At 41.5% G+C, this 17,348-nt stretch overlaps 1 protein-coding gene, 1 long non-coding RNA gene and 1 pseudogene across 2 annotated transcripts; all 3 read left to right on the top strand.

Moving 5' to 3' along the window:
- Positions 1-1,633: 1,633 nt before the first annotated feature.
- LOC118242620 lies at positions 1,634-4,867 on the top strand. Its single transcript, XR_004776941.1, has 4 exons — positions 1,634-1,758; positions 1,913-1,992; positions 2,921-3,092; positions 4,698-4,867. It is a non-coding gene; the product is annotated as an uncharacterized LOC118242620 (long non-coding RNA).
- Positions 4,868-5,526: 659 nt separating this feature from the next.
- Positions 5,527-9,230, top strand: LOC118240071 (annotated as a pseudogene).
- Positions 9,231-13,703: 4,473 nt separating this feature from the next.
- On the top strand, positions 13,704-15,548 carry LOC118242614 (5-hydroxytryptamine receptor 3A-like). The gene is made up of 4 exons (XM_035534590.1): positions 13,704-13,860; positions 14,015-14,094; positions 14,525-14,735; positions 15,118-15,548. Exons 2-4 carry the CDS (start codon positions 14,017-14,019, stop codon positions 15,204-15,206), a joined length of 378 nt encoding a protein of 125 aa, XP_035390483.1. The 5' UTR covers positions 13,704-13,860; positions 14,015-14,016; the 3' UTR covers positions 15,207-15,548.
- The last annotated feature ends 1,800 nt before the right edge of the window (positions 15,549-17,348 follow it).

Genomic DNA, 17,348 nt, shown 5'->3' with positions numbered 1-17,348 from the left:
TGTGTGTGTGTGTGTGTGTGTGTGTGTGTGTGTGTGTGTGTGCGCGTGTGAATGCATGTAGAGATGGAGGGATGAGTTTGTGTCGTGGGACTCTAATCTGTATGAAGGTCTGTCATATTTCACAGTGCCGTCCTCCAAACTGTGGTCCCCTGATATCAGCATTAAGCATGTGCAAGTGGATTGACAGGAAGGAGGCACTGAGCCAAACAAAGTGCAACCTACAACATTGTCACATAGGGATATATGGTTTAAACAGCCCTCAGCACCTGGGGGGTGGGGGGGGTAGCCTCCTTCCTGACACAGTTCACCTGTATTCATTACCTGCTTCCATGTGTTCACCTATATCAATAGAACAGGATGTGCAGTTCATGTAAGTGCAATGTGTTGGTGTTTAGTGGAATCCGACATTAAAACCTCTGTGAGATAAGCCTAAGCCTTCATATCGTGAGTAAGGGCAGAACATCATATGTTCATTCACCCTGAGGCCTGAAAATAAGGAACATGGTTTTTAATATGGAAATGTTTGTTATGTGAGATACGTCACTTGTGTCGGATGTTTTTATATTAGTCCATAGGTGAATATGGAAAAACCTTTCAACAGCACATATTCATCTTACTGTGTGTGTAAGTGTGTGTGTGTGTGTGTGTGTGTGTGTGTGTGTGTGTGTGTGTGTGTGTGTGTGTGTGTGTGTGTGCATGTGTGCAAAGTTATGTTCATGTTTATGTTTAATATCCTTCATAATTTAAAAGCTAAACATTATGTCTCTAATATGTTGCCTTCACCCTTTGTTAACTAACACAAATGGTGGCTGACTCACCCACACTCAAACATGTTGAAGCGCATGGACTACTACAAGTGTCTGTTGCCCCCTGGTGGTGAATAAAATATACTGCCCACACCTCTGCTTCTCTCTAATGGTAATGGCTCTTGTGAAGTGTAGTTTTGTGTTCACACTGTGTGCCATAGGAGCCACACACAACATTACCAGTCAACAACACATCTACTGTAAATGTGAGAGATTATTAATCGATTACAACCAAGCTGGCACACACCCACATTGACTCACATGGAATGTGGTTGGTATAGTGTAGTGGGTAACAATGTTACCTCTCCCAAGGGTAACCAGTGTTTAAAACCCCATCTCAGCAAATGCTCTATGCCATACCAATAAGAGTCCTGGGCAAGACTCCGAACACTACATTTACCTACCTCTGTAACATGCTTGAAATTGTATGTTGCTCTCGATATGAGTGTCTGCCAAATGTAAACTAACACTCAAAAGAGAAGTAGCACATGGTTTTCTGTTTTCTGTAACTAAGTAGAATACCACTCAATCCCTTCAAAGCCTTCTCTGACAGATAGAATAATACGAAATAATATTGAAGAACTATTCCAAAATGATGCTGCAGTTAGAGACCATCTCTAAAGATACAATACTAATGAGAAAATGTATTCAAAATGTTTTCATTTGACTTAAAAAGTTTCTATATTTTGTGACGTATTTAGTAATGCCGTGTGGTTCTCCACTCGACGTACAGTACCGCGGCCCCTGTGGCAAGTACCAAGCAGTGCAAACAGAAATAGCCCCGGTCTATAGTCTCCCCCAGCTCTCTGCACATACTCAGTGCGTTCTTCTCGCGCCGGCGCTTTTGCAAGATTTGACGCAGGTGATTCAGCTCCACCTGTAGCGTGTAGGCACAAGCCCCGAAACAGGCACACAGTCTACTGCCCCCTAAAGGGAAAAGCAGCAAGAAGGGGTAAGTGAGAGAGCAAATGAGAAAGAATGTTTGACATTGTTTTAGCATGGCTAGTTAAACTCTCATACCGAAACTTACCCTCTGTCTCACGTGTCTCCCACTCACTCCTCCCTATCGTCATCCGTATTCGGGAACAAATGTGCTGCTTATCCAGGAATGCCTCCCATTGGCCAGCCAGAACAACACAGCCGTTTCTATGGAGCTGAATGCCAGAAGTGCCAGAGAGCCCAACAGGTAGATTTCTGAAACAGAAACAGTCTGTTCAGAAAAAACAGACAAAACTTTTTTTTTCAGAATAATTATTTTTTTACTGAAGACATACTATAACAAATTCCTTCTGTGTCTATGTACATATCCAGTCTTAAAACATGTTTTCTATCCTAGAATCTACCTCTGACTCCTCTAGGCCTCCCCTATGTTGTCCTCCCTGTATAATTGGAGTAGTCATGTCCTCCCTGTATGATTGTGGTCTTTTGATGTGTATTATCAATTTAAGTGTCTTTGGGTTTTGAGAAGCACTATATTGACTTGTGCAGTGATATAAATGTAAATAATGCCTCCAGAATTATTCAAGCAAATTCAGTGAAGATGTGTACCCATATGAGCATCACATGCCTTGCATCATTTCAGTCACATGACCCTTTTGTAGCTGCTACATAACTGATCTCAGTGGGAGTAAGAGCAGACTTTGTTCTGTAATGAACACAATGCTACATTTAAAAAAATGATTTATGTATAGTTCCCCATTAGTTAATGATTTAAAGTTTTGTTCAATACTGGCTCAGACAGGAACACATTACTGTTATTATCATGCGTTTAATTTTTCAACTGTTCATCATTACTAGCAATTCATTTCTTTATTTTGTACCCTCGCCAGCAATGTTTTTATTTAACACTGTTTAATATCCAAACAACATCTCCCTGTTTGTTCAAAAACCATACAACCATTTCTCACTCTCTACCGAAGAGTAAGCACATACGCATAGGTTGGGTTTGTGTGGCCAAAAATTAATTGCGTTCTCTTTATTGAATACATTTTAACTAATTGTATATTGTATTGCTTGTAAGAAGTATCTCTTTTACATGTCAACCTCAAACCAAGTTTGCCATCTTTCTCTCGTTCTCTCTCTTTCTTCCTCTTTTGATTTCTCTCACCGATTAGTGGAATTTGAAGGGTGAAAGGAGGGAAGAGGGTGAAGATAAGGATGATGAAGATGAAGTGTCCAGTGTAGATGGTAACCATGACACTGAGGCGCTGGTTGAGGTAGACAGCTATGAGGAAGGCCAACAGGTCCAGAACCAGCAAGAGAGCACTGGGCAGCAGTAGAGTCACGGTAAAGAGCAGAGGAGATCTCCACACGCTGACCTACACACACACACACACACACACACACACACACACACACACACACACACACACACACACACACATACACACATCCCTACAGCAGTGTAGAGGAGAGCTACACACACACTCACAGATATACATATACACACACACACACACACACACACACACTGCACAACCTGGTGTAGCTAAAAGGACACTTGTGCATGCTGATGTACATACACACAAGCACACAAACACAGGATGAACTGCACACACAGACACACACACACAAACACACACACACAGACACACACCATAAATATACAGTCATCATAGAAACGAGAAGAAACCTGCACACTCTCACATACACAGATCTGTGTAGAGAAGATCTCATGTAGAGGAGAGACCTGCACACATGAACCTACATACACACACACAGATACACAGATCACAGTCACCATGTAGATGAGATTAGACCTCAGACGTGTGTGTGCCCACTGACCTGCACTCTGATTGCAGAAGTGTTGAAGTGCTGGGCAGTTTGAAGATGAGAAAGCACAGAGAGAGACAGAATCTCCCACCCTCCCCTGGAGAAGAGGCTATCACTCTCTGTGTTTCCCCAGTGCAACTCCACCTCTCTCGCTAAGAGAAAAAAAGAGACCAAACGAAAGAGGGAACATATTATTCATGCAATTGGTACTGCAGGTGCCCAATATAACATTGGATTGGAGTGGGAGCATACGTTGGCTTGCACACATGTACATGTGTGAGTTCACTTGTACCTGTGTGTGACTGGGACAGGAAGGTGAGGTTACACGTGTGCCGGTCAAGAGGGAAGTGATACAGGTTCAGTGGACAGCTGGACTCCAAGAGGCGGGGCTTCTGTAGCTCCACCCATCCATCATAAGTGACTGACACATGACTGAACAGGTGTGCCTCCTCCGTATTTGTCCTGAAAGAGGTGGAGACAGGACAAGGAGAGAGGAAAATAAATAGAAGACAAATGAAGGGAGCAAGAGAGACAGACAGTGAGAGTTCACCACAAAATATGTCTAATATTGCCCTCTCCTGGTGACAGCCTAATAATACATGTGAATTCTCTATGCTGTGTGAGAAATGAGAGGGAGAAAGAGCACTCACATCTCATATAATATAATATCAGGAACCCAGATTCTATCTGCAGGAAGAGTCACCCACATCACACCTCCATACTTAGAAGGATCCCAATTCAGTGTTTTATCCCTCCATCCCTCGAGAGAGAGAGAGAGAGAGAGAGAGAGAGAGAGAGAGAGAGAGAGAGAGAGAGAGAGAGAGAGAGAGAGAGAGAGAGAGAGAGAGAGAGAGAGAGAGAGTCAGTAAAACAGTAAAACAGTTTTAGTTTGTAGAAACTCCAATCATACACTCCAGTCAGACATTATCAGACATGCCATACCTGGGTGTACAGTACATAGAGAATCAGATGCTCATTCTTCTCATCCTGTCAAGAAAAAGGACAAACTTTGACATTCAGTCTCAAGAAACATTCACAGATTTTCAGACTGATGATTTTATCGTTTTCATTATTTCAGGATTCTCTCACACTCATTTTTTTCTCTCTCACCACTCCAAGAACACTCAAGATGCTCAGGTCCACTCTGACAGGCACAGAGTTCCTCCAATCAACAACTGGTCTCATCTTAGCTGAATCCTCCCCTAGCAGACCAACCAGCCATTGGCCAATGGAGGGAGGCAATAGCTTCTCAGTGTTGGACATGCCCCCTGTAAACCAATAAAATTGAATAAAAGCAGTTACAAATCGAATAAAAAAATATTTTGTATATATCTGTGTGTGCAGAAGAGTGCACAGGCATCTTCTCTCATGCCTAGTAACTCTTTATAATTGTGTAAGTGTGTGTGTGTGTGCATGCACAAGTTTGTGCGTGTGTATGTGTAGGTAAGTAGGTAGTACCATGGAATAAGTGCAGGATAAGTAACAGATGGTGGCAGTCTAACTTCAGCAGAGTGAATCCACCTTCACCATTTTGAAAATGTCCCATTCCTGTCTTGTTCAGAGCACGATTCCCTAACACCAGAATAACACCTGCAAAAGCCTGTTTAGTCGGCAGTGTCTGAAAGAATACTTCAGTCACCCTTAGCCCCGCCCATCATCCTCTGGTCACAACAATGGCAGAATGTCACTGATATCCAAATCATACACTTACACACACACATAACCCAGTGCAATTTGAATATCTAAGCAGGCCACACACATCACTCCTCACAGGAGCTGAGAAGAGAAGAGCGAGGAGATCGTTTGGAGAGAGGGATGAAGAGAGAGAGGTAAGGAGAAAGTAATAATGTGATCCTGAAAGGATTTAAGGCTGTATGGGTCACTCTGCTAAATGTTTATCTGTCAACAACAGATAAAGAAAACCTCCACTCCCACTGCAGTGCACCTTGCTTCTGTTTATAGATAATGTTTCATGTGTTGACTTCTGTAACCATGTTGAGAGTTTAACCCATCAGAAGCCTGATTGTTATTATAACTTGACTTGTGGGTGTGTGACAGTGCATAGTGTCGAAATGGACCTGGTCTCTGTGGTCAGCAATATAACACAGTTCTCCTCAGCCTGGGTCAGACCTGTTACAAACTGGACTTGTCCTCTCAGCCTGTACTTGAACCTGCACGTCCTCCAAATAATCGACGTGGTGCGTTACATTTACATTTACATTTACAGCATTTAGCAGATGCTTTTATCCAAAGCAGCTTACAATGGTGACTCAGTACACTTCAAGCAATAGGGGGTTAAGGGTCTTGCACAGGGGCCAACCACTCTGAGGCGAACCACAACCACAACCTCAGAGTAAGCATGCACACAGGCCTGCACGCACCAATGATCCCCCACACACACAAACACACATGAGCTCGCACACACACACATACACACACACACACACACACACACACACACACACACACAACACGTACATGCTTGAACACTAACTCACTGAATTCACTACATTATCCAAAGAAAGTGGTTGGAAACATTCATTCCTCAAAAGTCTCATTCCTGAATTTAAGGCAAACATTCTGGGGGATTCAGGTCTGCATATCAAACACAAGAATTAAATCTGCTTATGAAACATTCAAGCCAGTTTCTTTCTCACTCCAGAATGAAAAAGAGGAATTAGTCAAACTGCATATCCGTTTAAGTCAGGTAGGCACTTGCAGTAATGAATGCAATGTGTGTAAGTTATAAGTTCACTTTTTTCACTGTTTTACAAATGTTATATCTGCACTGATTTTTTTCTTATATTCTTATCGCTCTCTGTCTCCATCTATCTCTATCTCTTTTTCTCTTTTTCTGTGTGTTTGTATGTGTGTATGTGTGTGTGTGTGTGTATGTGTGTGTGTGTGTGTGTGTGTGTGTGTGTGTGTGAATGCATGTAGAGATGGAGGGATGAGTTTGTGTCATGGGACCCTAATCTGTATGAAGGTCTGTCATATTTCACAGTGCCGTCCTCCAGACTGTGGTCCCCTGATATCAGCATTAAGGAGGCGTAAGTGGAAGGGTCCTGTGATGGGTCACTACTCGATGGGATTTCTCCTCCAGAGTCTGCCTCACAGGATGGATGTGTGTGTGTGTGTGTGTGTGTGTGTGTGTGTGTGTGTGTCCAGAATTGGCGTCTCCCAGCAGCACTCTGAGGTCTACGTGCGTGTGGAGCCCAGTGGCTGGGTGAGCAGAGTGGAGGACATGCTTCTCACACTGCACTGTGATCTGGCCATGCTGCTGTTCACCTTTGACCAGCAGAAATGCAACATCACCTTTTATCCACAGCTGCACACAGGTAATAACTCACACACCTACACACCAACACGCACACACACGTACATATTGCATTAGAGATGAAGTTCAGACTCAGAGTAAGATTATGGCCTGCAATGGTACTTGAGAAATGAGCATTAAAATATTAAAAATGTTTATGAACAAGAGCTTGAAATTCTGGTTTAGCTTATATGTAGCTAGCTAACAGAAAGGAATAACCTGTCATAAAAAGACATTCTATTTATGTTTTATAATATTTTTACAACACCAACCCTCAGTTATACCCACACCATTGCATGATCAGATTCCATTATAAATTTTACATGAATTACAGCCAATTCTGTTGATATTTTTCTGTTGAAATGCATTCCAGAGCATGATGTGGTTTTAAACATCGACACTAGACATGCATTCAGCAACAGAACTCATGGTGAATGGGACTTAAAGGAAATTAAATTGTTCAGTTACAGTCAGCAACAATACTCACATCTCTGCTTTCAGGTATAAACAGAAATACACACATAATACTGCATATATTTATATATATATAAAATCACTCTCTTTCTACCCACCTTCACTCTCCTTCTCTCTTCATTTCTTCCATCATCTTTCTCACTGTCTGGCTCCCTCTGCAGGTGGAGTTGGAGCGGTACAGTCTCTTCTACGTGCTGAACTTGATGGTCCCCAGTGCTCTGGTCATGTTGGTTGATGTGGCAGCTTTCGCCCTGACTGCTGACTGCGCCGAGCGCATCCCCTTTAAGGTCACGCTGCTCTTCGGCTACACCGTCTTCCTCCTCCTAGTCACTGATATACTGCCACCATTCCGAGACACTACCCCCGTGTTAGGTAGGGTTGAGAGTGATTGTCAGTGGGTGATTGGGTGGATTTAAATACTGTTAAAGGCACACATACACATTTGGCCCTTTTGCATTTGAACTGAATTTAAATCAGTCAAATTGTTAATTATTTTAATTTGTTCTTGGTTTATTCTACAAATATATGATCATCACATTAGAATTTTTAGGAATAGAAACTTTAGTATTATTTAACATGATTATGGACCCTTTCATGTACAATAACCTTTCTCATATATGCCACTTTGTTTATATGATATATACATATTGTATACTATATAATTGTTGTTTTTAAATATTAGCTACAATAAAGGTTAAGAAGCTATTATAATTTCTGAATGACATATACATACCGTTTTTATATTCCATATATATTTTTGTATTATATATGCCATATGTGATTCTAATAAGGGTTTTTACAGACCACAGACCTATTTATATGAGTTGGGTTGTCCAATGACATATTTTACCTCTACATGTCCAACACTACACTGTGTGTGTGTGTGTGTGTGTGTGTGTGTGTGTGTGTGTGTGTGTGTGTGTGTGTGTGTGCACATGCACTTTCAGGTGTGTATCTGGTGGTGTGTCTTGTACTGTTGTGTGTAAGTATGGGGGGGAGTGTGTTGTTGCTGACACTGGGACAGCCAGACTCACACACAAACTCCAATCTACTGGAAAGGATCATACAGAAGGTGTATCCTCACCTCCTGGAGACAGATGACACTACTGAGCATCTTCATGCCTGCCGGCAGAGCATTTGTAGAGGTATGAAAAGTTAACTTGGTACAGTTTATATCACCCACATATCAATTTTTTTTGCTGCTGTGTGTTCAAACTACCCACTGTGAGTCTCATTAATCTCATACTTAAATAATCTTGTTAGTCCAGCAGTGTCATCATTAGAACATTAGTGCTAATGCCATTAAACTATAAGCCCCAGAAAAGCAGACAGGGATTGAGAGTTTTGCTGAAAAACAAAATGACACTTACAATATATATCCAAACAGGTCCAGTAAATATTTCATACTAATTCAGTCTGTTTCCTGTTTTGTCCAGGTCTGAAAAGATCCTTCGCTCTGGGGTGTGGCAGGGCGGGACCAGGTGCGTGCGGGCAGGAGTGTTTGACTGACAGGTTGAGGGATGAGTTAGACGATGTGAGCGAGGAGCTGAGGATGCTGAACTGGAGTTACGCTCAGCGCAGTTCCAGACTTCGCCTAATGGAGGCAGTAGACCAATTCTGCTTCAGAGTCTACACCTTCTGTCTGGCTGTGTTTGTGCTGTCTCTGACACTGCTCTGGACTCTGGGCAGATAACTGGATACACATACCAAGACCTACTTAACACTGTACCTGACTGACTAGCGAAACTATACACAGAAAATACATGTTAAAAAGACCTCAACCTTTTATCCTATAGCAGGATAGTAGCAACCACTGTTTTACAGTTTGTGAATAACTAAAAGCAATATTTCCAAGTTTGAAAAATGTGTATGACACAAGGACAACCCAAACTTACCATCTGTGAGTTCAATAAATGAAAAAAGAAACATTTCATTTCTGGGTCCTAAGTTTTTAATTTGTTTTGTTTGTACAATCTTTTTTACACATCAAGTCTATCTGTTATTCAACACACATTGAATAAATGTATATTATACAAAGCAACAGAAGTTCTAAAATGGGACAGAGACACGTTCAATTCTATATCAAAGCAGAAGAGTGCATAAGATGAAGCATCTCCACTGACAAATTTCTGTCAGTCATTCTCATGTAACAACTGCAGTAGATCTATGCTGGTTAAATGTAAGGCTCTTAGATGTAAGTATCTACAGCTTTGTGAACTACAAATTGCTTTTCCAGTCCTGGGAAGCTGCCGCACTCCACATTTGCTTGCTGGTTTTCTCTGGGTTTGATATGTCTGATCTGCCTCAGGTAACAACGCCAAGCTGCATATACCTAGTGAGATCCCTTCTGTCAGCAGCAAGGACAGAGGTCGCTGGGGTTGTTGCGGTCATCAGGGGTCATGCAGGGCAGCTTCCGAGCCTGGCCAAGGATGAAGAGGCCGTGCAGAGGTGCTCGGAAAACGATGAAAGCATAGGCGAAGGGGAAGATGCAGTCAAAAGTTATACTCTGAAATATGAGGTCAAGTGGGTAGGTGACGGCCAGTGGGAAGAAGCTGATGATGATGATGATGAAGATGGCGAGGACAGTGCGGAAGGCCTGTTTCTTAGCGGGGTGCAGCTCATTGCTGGCTGGTCCACTCTGTCTGAGTGCCCGCAGCACCGACACATTACAGAAGAGGATGATGAGGAAGGCGGCCACAAACGGGACGAGGAAGATTAATTCCATATGCTGTATGGTCAACAAGACCATTAAAACAGTGTAAGTTATGGTCACAGCCCACACGAGGGTGACAGCCACCAATCGGTGACTCCCATTGTGAAGCTTCATGAACACGATTGGATGTACCACGGCAACATACTGGTCAAGGCACATGCAGGTCAGTAAGAGAGGTGCACCAATCTCATTTAGACGTAAGAAGATGGTAAAATATTGTAAGATGTAAAAGTTGTTTATCAGAGTGCTTAGCAAGTGTAGTGAAAGGGACAGGCAACAGACTGTGTCGAATAAAGCCAGGTTGAGTTTGAAGATATTGGAAGTGGAATGTTCCAGCCCTCCACACAACAGGAGGTATGACACATGTACATTGCTAGGGAAACCAATAACAGTTGAAAGAACTTCAATGGAATACAGGAAGATATACCCTCCACAGGAGAAGAGCTTTTCATCAGGGACAGCACTGGTTGTCTGGAAACCAGACTGATTGACAGTTGAAGAGGAGTTTGCAAGCATAGCATTCATGTCTGCTGTGGTTTGAGCAAGGAAAAGAGAGATTCACATATATATTTTTTATTTTCTGCTATTTTACAATGATTTATAATATGCTTAATTGTATAGCATATAACACCTCAGAAAGCATTTACAAAAAGCTACATAGGGAGAGTAAGAAAACAGATATCTGTAAAGCAGTTTGGTTGTAAAGCAAACCAAAGTCTGGGAAAATATGTAAACAGACCTTAAAGTGGCTCTTGAAGAACAATAATTAAAATTCAATCTAAACCCTTTGTATTCCAGTATATATAAATATAGGAATAATAGACTAAACGTTATAGGTCACAACCTTTACAAATGCAATCTAAAATGAAGCACAAAATATTTTGAATTATCTACAAAATGTATCAGAAAAACAAATTGAAAAAATTAATATATATTGAATATTTACTCTGAAGTGAGAAGAATCATTGTAATTTACTCACCATAAGAAGCTGATTAAAAGTCAAATGGTGAAAAACTCATATATGCATATGTTTATATACTCTGAAGCTACCATGCCAAAATTTCAATAAAAACAAATATTACCACATGTGAGACAGGTGTTTGTTTTGTTGCATGTCCGCAAACGTGTATGTGTGTGTGGGTGCGTATTTGTGTGAGTCAGTTAGTGAGTATACGTGTGCATATGTGCGTGTGTGTGTGTGTGTGTGTGTGGTGTGAAGAGAAGGCTTGCTGGGGTTTGACCACTGTCACACTGTGCCCAGTAGTTTTGTTTATGACTTTGCCTGCCTGATGAAGCTGATGAATCAAGATGTGGCTTTGAGAAAAATATCCTTTTAGTCACAGCTGATTGTGGCAGTTCTTTTACTCAAAATGTGCTTCCATTTGTAATGAAAAATGGTAAAAGTTATTTGTGGTTAACAAGATAAACTGTACACCCACCATATAGTTTAACGGGATAAACTGGCCAGCCACCATATAGGCAGTGGTAGCTCATTGGTTAAGGTACTTGAATAGTAATCAGAATCAGTTCACCACTGGCAGGTCCACCACAGCCAGGTTGCCACTGTTGGGCCCCTGAGCAAAGCCCTTAACAGTCAGTTGCTCAAGTTGTGTTCAGTCAGAATTGTAAGTTGCTTTGGATAAAAGCATCAGCTAAATGCCAAAATTGTAAATAACAAATAAACTGTGATATGGCTTAGACAAATATTGTTTTACACATAGCTGATTTGTGGCAATCTATAAGCTGTAAGCTTCTTGAACTTAAAGCAAACTTTGGGGGGTTTCTGGTGTGCTTATCAACACAAGAATTAAATCTGCTTATGAAACATTCAAACCATTTTCTTTCTCACTCCAGAATGTAAAGGAGGAATTAGTCAAACTGCACATTCGTTTAAGTCAGGTAGGCACTTGCAGTAATGAATGCAATGTGTGTAATTTATAACTTCACTTAACTTTTCACAACTGTTTTACAAGTTATCTCTGAATCTTTTTTCCTCCTCTCTCTGTCTCTTTCTCTCTCTCTGTCTTCTTCTCTCTCTTTATGTGTGTGTGTGTGTGTGTGTGTGTGTGTGTGTGTGCATGTGAATGCATGTAGAGATGGAGGGATGAGTTTGTGTCATGGGACTCTAATCTGTATGAAGGTCTGTCATATTTCACAGTGCCGTCCTCCAAACTGTGGTCCCCTGATATCAGCATTAAGCATGTGTAAGTGGATTGACAGGAAGGAGGCACTGAGCCAAACAAAGTGCAACCTACAACATTGTCACATAGGGATATATGGTTTAAACAGCCCGCAGCACCTGGGGGTGGGGGGGTAGCCTCCTTCCTGACACAGTTCACCTGTATTCATTACCTGCTTCCGTGTGTTCACCTATATCAATAAAACAGAATGTGCAGTTCATGTAAGTGCAATGTGTTGGTGTTTAGTGGAATCCGACATTAAAACCTCTGTGAGATGAGCCTAAGCCTTCATATCCTGAGTAAGGGCAGAACATCATATGTTCATTCACCCTGAGGTCTGAAAATAAGGAACATGGTTTTTAATATGGAAATGTTTGTTATGTGAGATACGTCACTTGTGTCGGATGTTTTTATATTAGTCCATATGTGAATATGGAAAAACCTTTCAACAGCACATATTCATCTTACTGTGTGTGTGAGTGTGTGTGTGTGTGTGTGTGTGTGTGTGTGTGTGTGTGTGTGTGTGTGTGTCTGCATGTGTGCAAAGTTATGTTCATGTTTATGTTTAATATCCTTCATAATTTAAAAGCTAAACATTATGTCTCTAATATGTTGCCTTCACCCTTTGTTAACTAACACAAATGGTGGATGACTCACCCACACTCAAACATGTTGAAGCGCATGGACTACTACAAGTGTCTGTTGCCCCCTGGTGGTGAATAAAAATATTCTGCCCACACCTCTGCTTCTCTCTAATGGTAATGGCTCTTGTGAAGTGTGGTTTTGTGTTCACACTGTGTGCCATAGGAGCCACACACAACACTACCAGTCAACAACACATCTACTGTAAATGTGAGAGATTATTAATCGATTACAACCAAGCTGGCACACACCCACATTGACTGACATGGAATGTGGTTGGTATAGTGTAGTGGGTAACAATGTTACCTCTCCCAAGGGTAACCAGTGTTTAAAACCCCATCTCAGCAAATGCTCTATGCCATACCAATAAGAGTCCTGGGCAAGACTCCGAACACTACATTTACCTACCTCTGTAACATGTTTGAAATTGTATGTTGCTCTCGATATGAGTGTCTGCCAAATGTATACTAACACTCAAAAGAGAAGTAGCACATGGTTTTCTGTTTTCTGTAACTAAGTAGAACACCACTCAATCCCTTCAAAGCCTTCTCTGACAGATAGAATAATACGAAATAATATTGAAGAACTATTCCAAAATGATGCTGCAGTTAGAGACCATCTCTAAAGATACAATACTAATGAGAAAATGTATTCAAAATGTTTTCATTTGACTTAAAAAGTTTCTATATTTTGTGACGTATTTAGTAATGCCGTGTGGTTCTCCACTCGACGTACAGTACAGCGGCCCCTGTGGCAAGTACCAGGCAGTGCAAACAGAAATAGCCCCGGTCTATAGTCTCCCCCAGCTCTCTGCACATGCTCAGTGCGTTCTTCTCGTGCCGGCGCTTTTGCAAGATTTGACGCAGGTGATTCAGCTCCACCTGTAGCGTGTAGGCACAAGACCCGAAACAGGCACACAGTCTACTGCCCCCTAAAGGGAAAAGCAGCAAGAAGGGGTAAGTGAGAGAGCAAATGAGAAAGAATGTTTGACATTGTTTTAGCATGGCTAGTTAAACTCTCATACCGAAACTTACCCTCTGTCTCACGTGTCTCCCACTCACTCCTCCCTATCGTCGTCCGTATTCGGGAACAAATGTGCTGCTTATCCAGGAATGCCTCCTATTGGCCAGCCAGAACAACACAGCCGTTTCTATGGAGCGGAATGCCAGAAGTGCCAGAGAGCCCAACAGGTAGATTTCTGAAACAGAAACAGTCTGTTCAGAAAAAACAGACAAAACTTTTTTTTTCAGAATAATTATTTTTTACTGAAGACATACTATAACAAATTCCTTCTGTGTCTATGTACATATCCAGTCTTAAAACATGTTTTCTATCCTCGGAGAAGGAGAGTGAAGGTGGGTAGAAAGAGTGATTTTCTCTATCTATCTATCTATCTATCTATCTATCTATCTATCTATCTATCTATCTATCTATCTATCTATCTATCTATCTATCTATCTATCGATAGATAGATAGATAGATAGATAGATAGATAGATAGATAGATAGATAGATAGATAGATAGATAGATAGATAAAATCACTCTCTTTCTACCCACCTTCACTCTCCTTCTCTCTTCATTTCTTCCATCATCTTTCTCACTGTCTGGCTCCCTCTGCAGGTGGAGTTGGAGCGGTACAGTCTCTTCTACGTGCTGAACTTGATGGTCCCCAGTGCTCTGGTCATGTTGGTTGATGTGGCAGCTTTCGCCCTGCCTGCTGACTGCGCCGAGCGCATCCCCTTTAAGGTCACGCTGCTCTTCAGCTACACCGTCTTCCTCCTCCTAGTCACTGATATACTGCCACCATTCCGAGACACTACCCCCGTGTTAGGTAGGGTTGAGAGTGATTGTCAGTGGGTGATTGGGTGGATTTAAATACTGTTAAAGGCACACATACACATTTGGCCCTTTTGCATTTGAACTGAATAAACTGAATTTAAATCAGCCAAATTGTTAATTATTTTCCACTCTACTGGAAAGGATGTTATTGTTAATATTAGCTACTATTAATCTCATTATGAAACTTACATAATCTAGTTAGTTCGGCACCATTAGAACATTAGTGCTAATGCCATTAAAGTATATGCCCCAGAAAAGCAGACAGGGATTGGGTGTTTTGCTGAAAAACAAAATGGCACTTTCAATATATATACAAACAGGTCCAGTAAAACTGTTGTCATACTAATCCAGTCTCTGTTTCCTGTTTTGTCCAGGTCTTAAACGATCATTCGCTCTGGGGTGTGATAGGATGGGACCAGATGTATGTGGGCAGGAGTGTTTTACTGACAGGTTGAGGATATGAGCGAGGAGCTGAGGATGCTGAACTGGAATAATGCTCAGTGTAGTTCCAGACTTCGCCTGATGGAGGCAGTAAACCAATTCTGCTTCAGAGTCTACACCTTCTGTCTGGCTGTGTTTGTGCTGTCTCTGACACTGCTCTGGACTCTGGGCAGATAACTGGATACACATACCAAGACCTACTTAACATTGACTGACTAGCTAAACTGTACACAGAAAATACAGTGTTAAAAAGAACTCAACCTTTTATCCTATAGCAGGACAGTAGTAATGATTTTCTCTACAGTTTGTGAATAACTAAAAGCAATATTTCCAAAGTTGTATAATGTGCATGACACAAAAACAAACCAAGCTTACCATCAGTGAGTTCAATAAAAGAAAAAAAGAAGAATTATTGCATTTCTGGGTCCCAACTTTTAATCCATTTTGTTTGTACACTCTTTTTGTACACGTCAACTCCATCATCTACACTCTGTTGGATAAATGTCTATTATACAAAGCTACAGAAGTTCTAAAATGGGACAGAGACACTAAGTTTAATTCTATTTCAAAGCAGAAGAGCACACAGGAAGAAGCATCTCCACTTACAATTTCTGTCAGTAATTCTCATGTAACAACTGCAGTAGATCTATGCTGGTTAAATATAAGGCTCTTAGTTGTACGTATCTACAGCTGTATGAACTATGCTGTGGTTTTCCAGTTCCGGGAAGCTGCCGCTTTCCACATTTGCTTGCTGGTTTTCTCTGGGTTTGATATGTCTGATCTGCCTCAGGTAACAACGCCAAGCTGCATATACCTAGTGAGAGACCTCCTATCAGCAGCAAGGACAGAGGTCGCTGGGGTTGTTGCGGTCATCAGGGGTCATGCAGGGCAGCTTCCGAGCCTGGCCAAGGATGAAGAGGCCGTGCAGAGGTGCTCGGAAAACGATGAAAGCATAGGCGAAGGGGAAGATGCAGTCCAAAGCTATACTCTGAAATATGAAGTAGAATGGGCAGGTGACGGCCAACGGGAAGAAGCTGATGGTGATGATGATGAAGATGGCGAGGACGGTGCGGAAGGCCTGTTTCTTGGCGGGGTGCAGCTCATTGCTGGCTGGTCCACTCTGTCTGAGTGCCCGCAGCACCGACACATTACAGAAGAGGATGATGACGAAGGCGGCCACAAACGGGACGAGGAAGATGAATTCCTTATGCTGTATGGTCAACAAGACCACTAAAACAGTGTAAGTTATGGTCACTGCCCACATGAGAATGACAGCCACCAATCGGTGACTCCCATTGTGAAGCTTCATGAACACGATTGGATGCACCACAGCAACATACTGGTCAAGGCATATGCAGGTCAGTAAGAGAGGTGCACCAATCTCATTCAGACTGAAGAGGACGCTGACGTATTGAAAGATGTAATAGTTGTTTATCAGATAAGTGCTTAGGGGGTCCAGTGGAAGGGACAGGCAGTAGACTGTGTCGAGTAAAGTCAGGTTGAGTTTGAAGATGTTGGAAGTGGAATGTTCCAGCCCTCCACACAGCAGGAGGTATGACACATGTACATTGCTAGGGAAACCAATAACAGTTGAAAGAACCTCAATGAAAAGCAGGAAGAAATACCCTCCACAGGAGAAGAGCTTTTCATCAGGGACAGCACTGGTTGTCTGGTTATAGACGTACTGCAAACCAGACTGATTGACAGATGAAGAGGAGTTTGCAAGCATAGCATTCATGTCTACTGTGGTTTGAGAAAGGAAAAGAGAGATTCATATATATATTTTTTATTTTCTGCTATTTTACAATGATTTATAATATGCTTAATTGTATAGCATATAACACCTCAGAAAGCATTTACAAAAAGCTACATAGGTAGAGTAAGAAAACAGATATCTGTAAAGTAGTTTGGTTGTAAAGCAAACCAAAGTCTGGGAAAATATGTAAACAAACCTTAAAGTGCCTCTTGAAGAACAATAATTAAAATTCAATCTAAACCCTTTGTATTCCAGTATATATAAATATAGGAATAATAGACTAAACCTTATAGGTCTCAACCTTTACAAATGCAATCTAAAATGAAGCACAAAATATTTTGAATTATCTACAAAATGTATCAGAAAAACAAATTGAAAAAAATAATATATATTGAATATTTACTCTGA

Source organism: Electrophorus electricus, chromosome 16, assembly GCF_013358815.1.
Source record: "Electrophorus electricus isolate fEleEle1 chromosome 16, fEleEle1.pri, whole genome shotgun sequence".
Lineage (NCBI taxonomy): Eukaryota > Metazoa > Chordata > Actinopteri > Gymnotiformes > Gymnotidae > Electrophorus > Electrophorus electricus.
The sequence above is the reverse complement of the archived record's forward strand: the minus strand, read 5'-3'. Positions and strand labels throughout refer to the sequence as shown.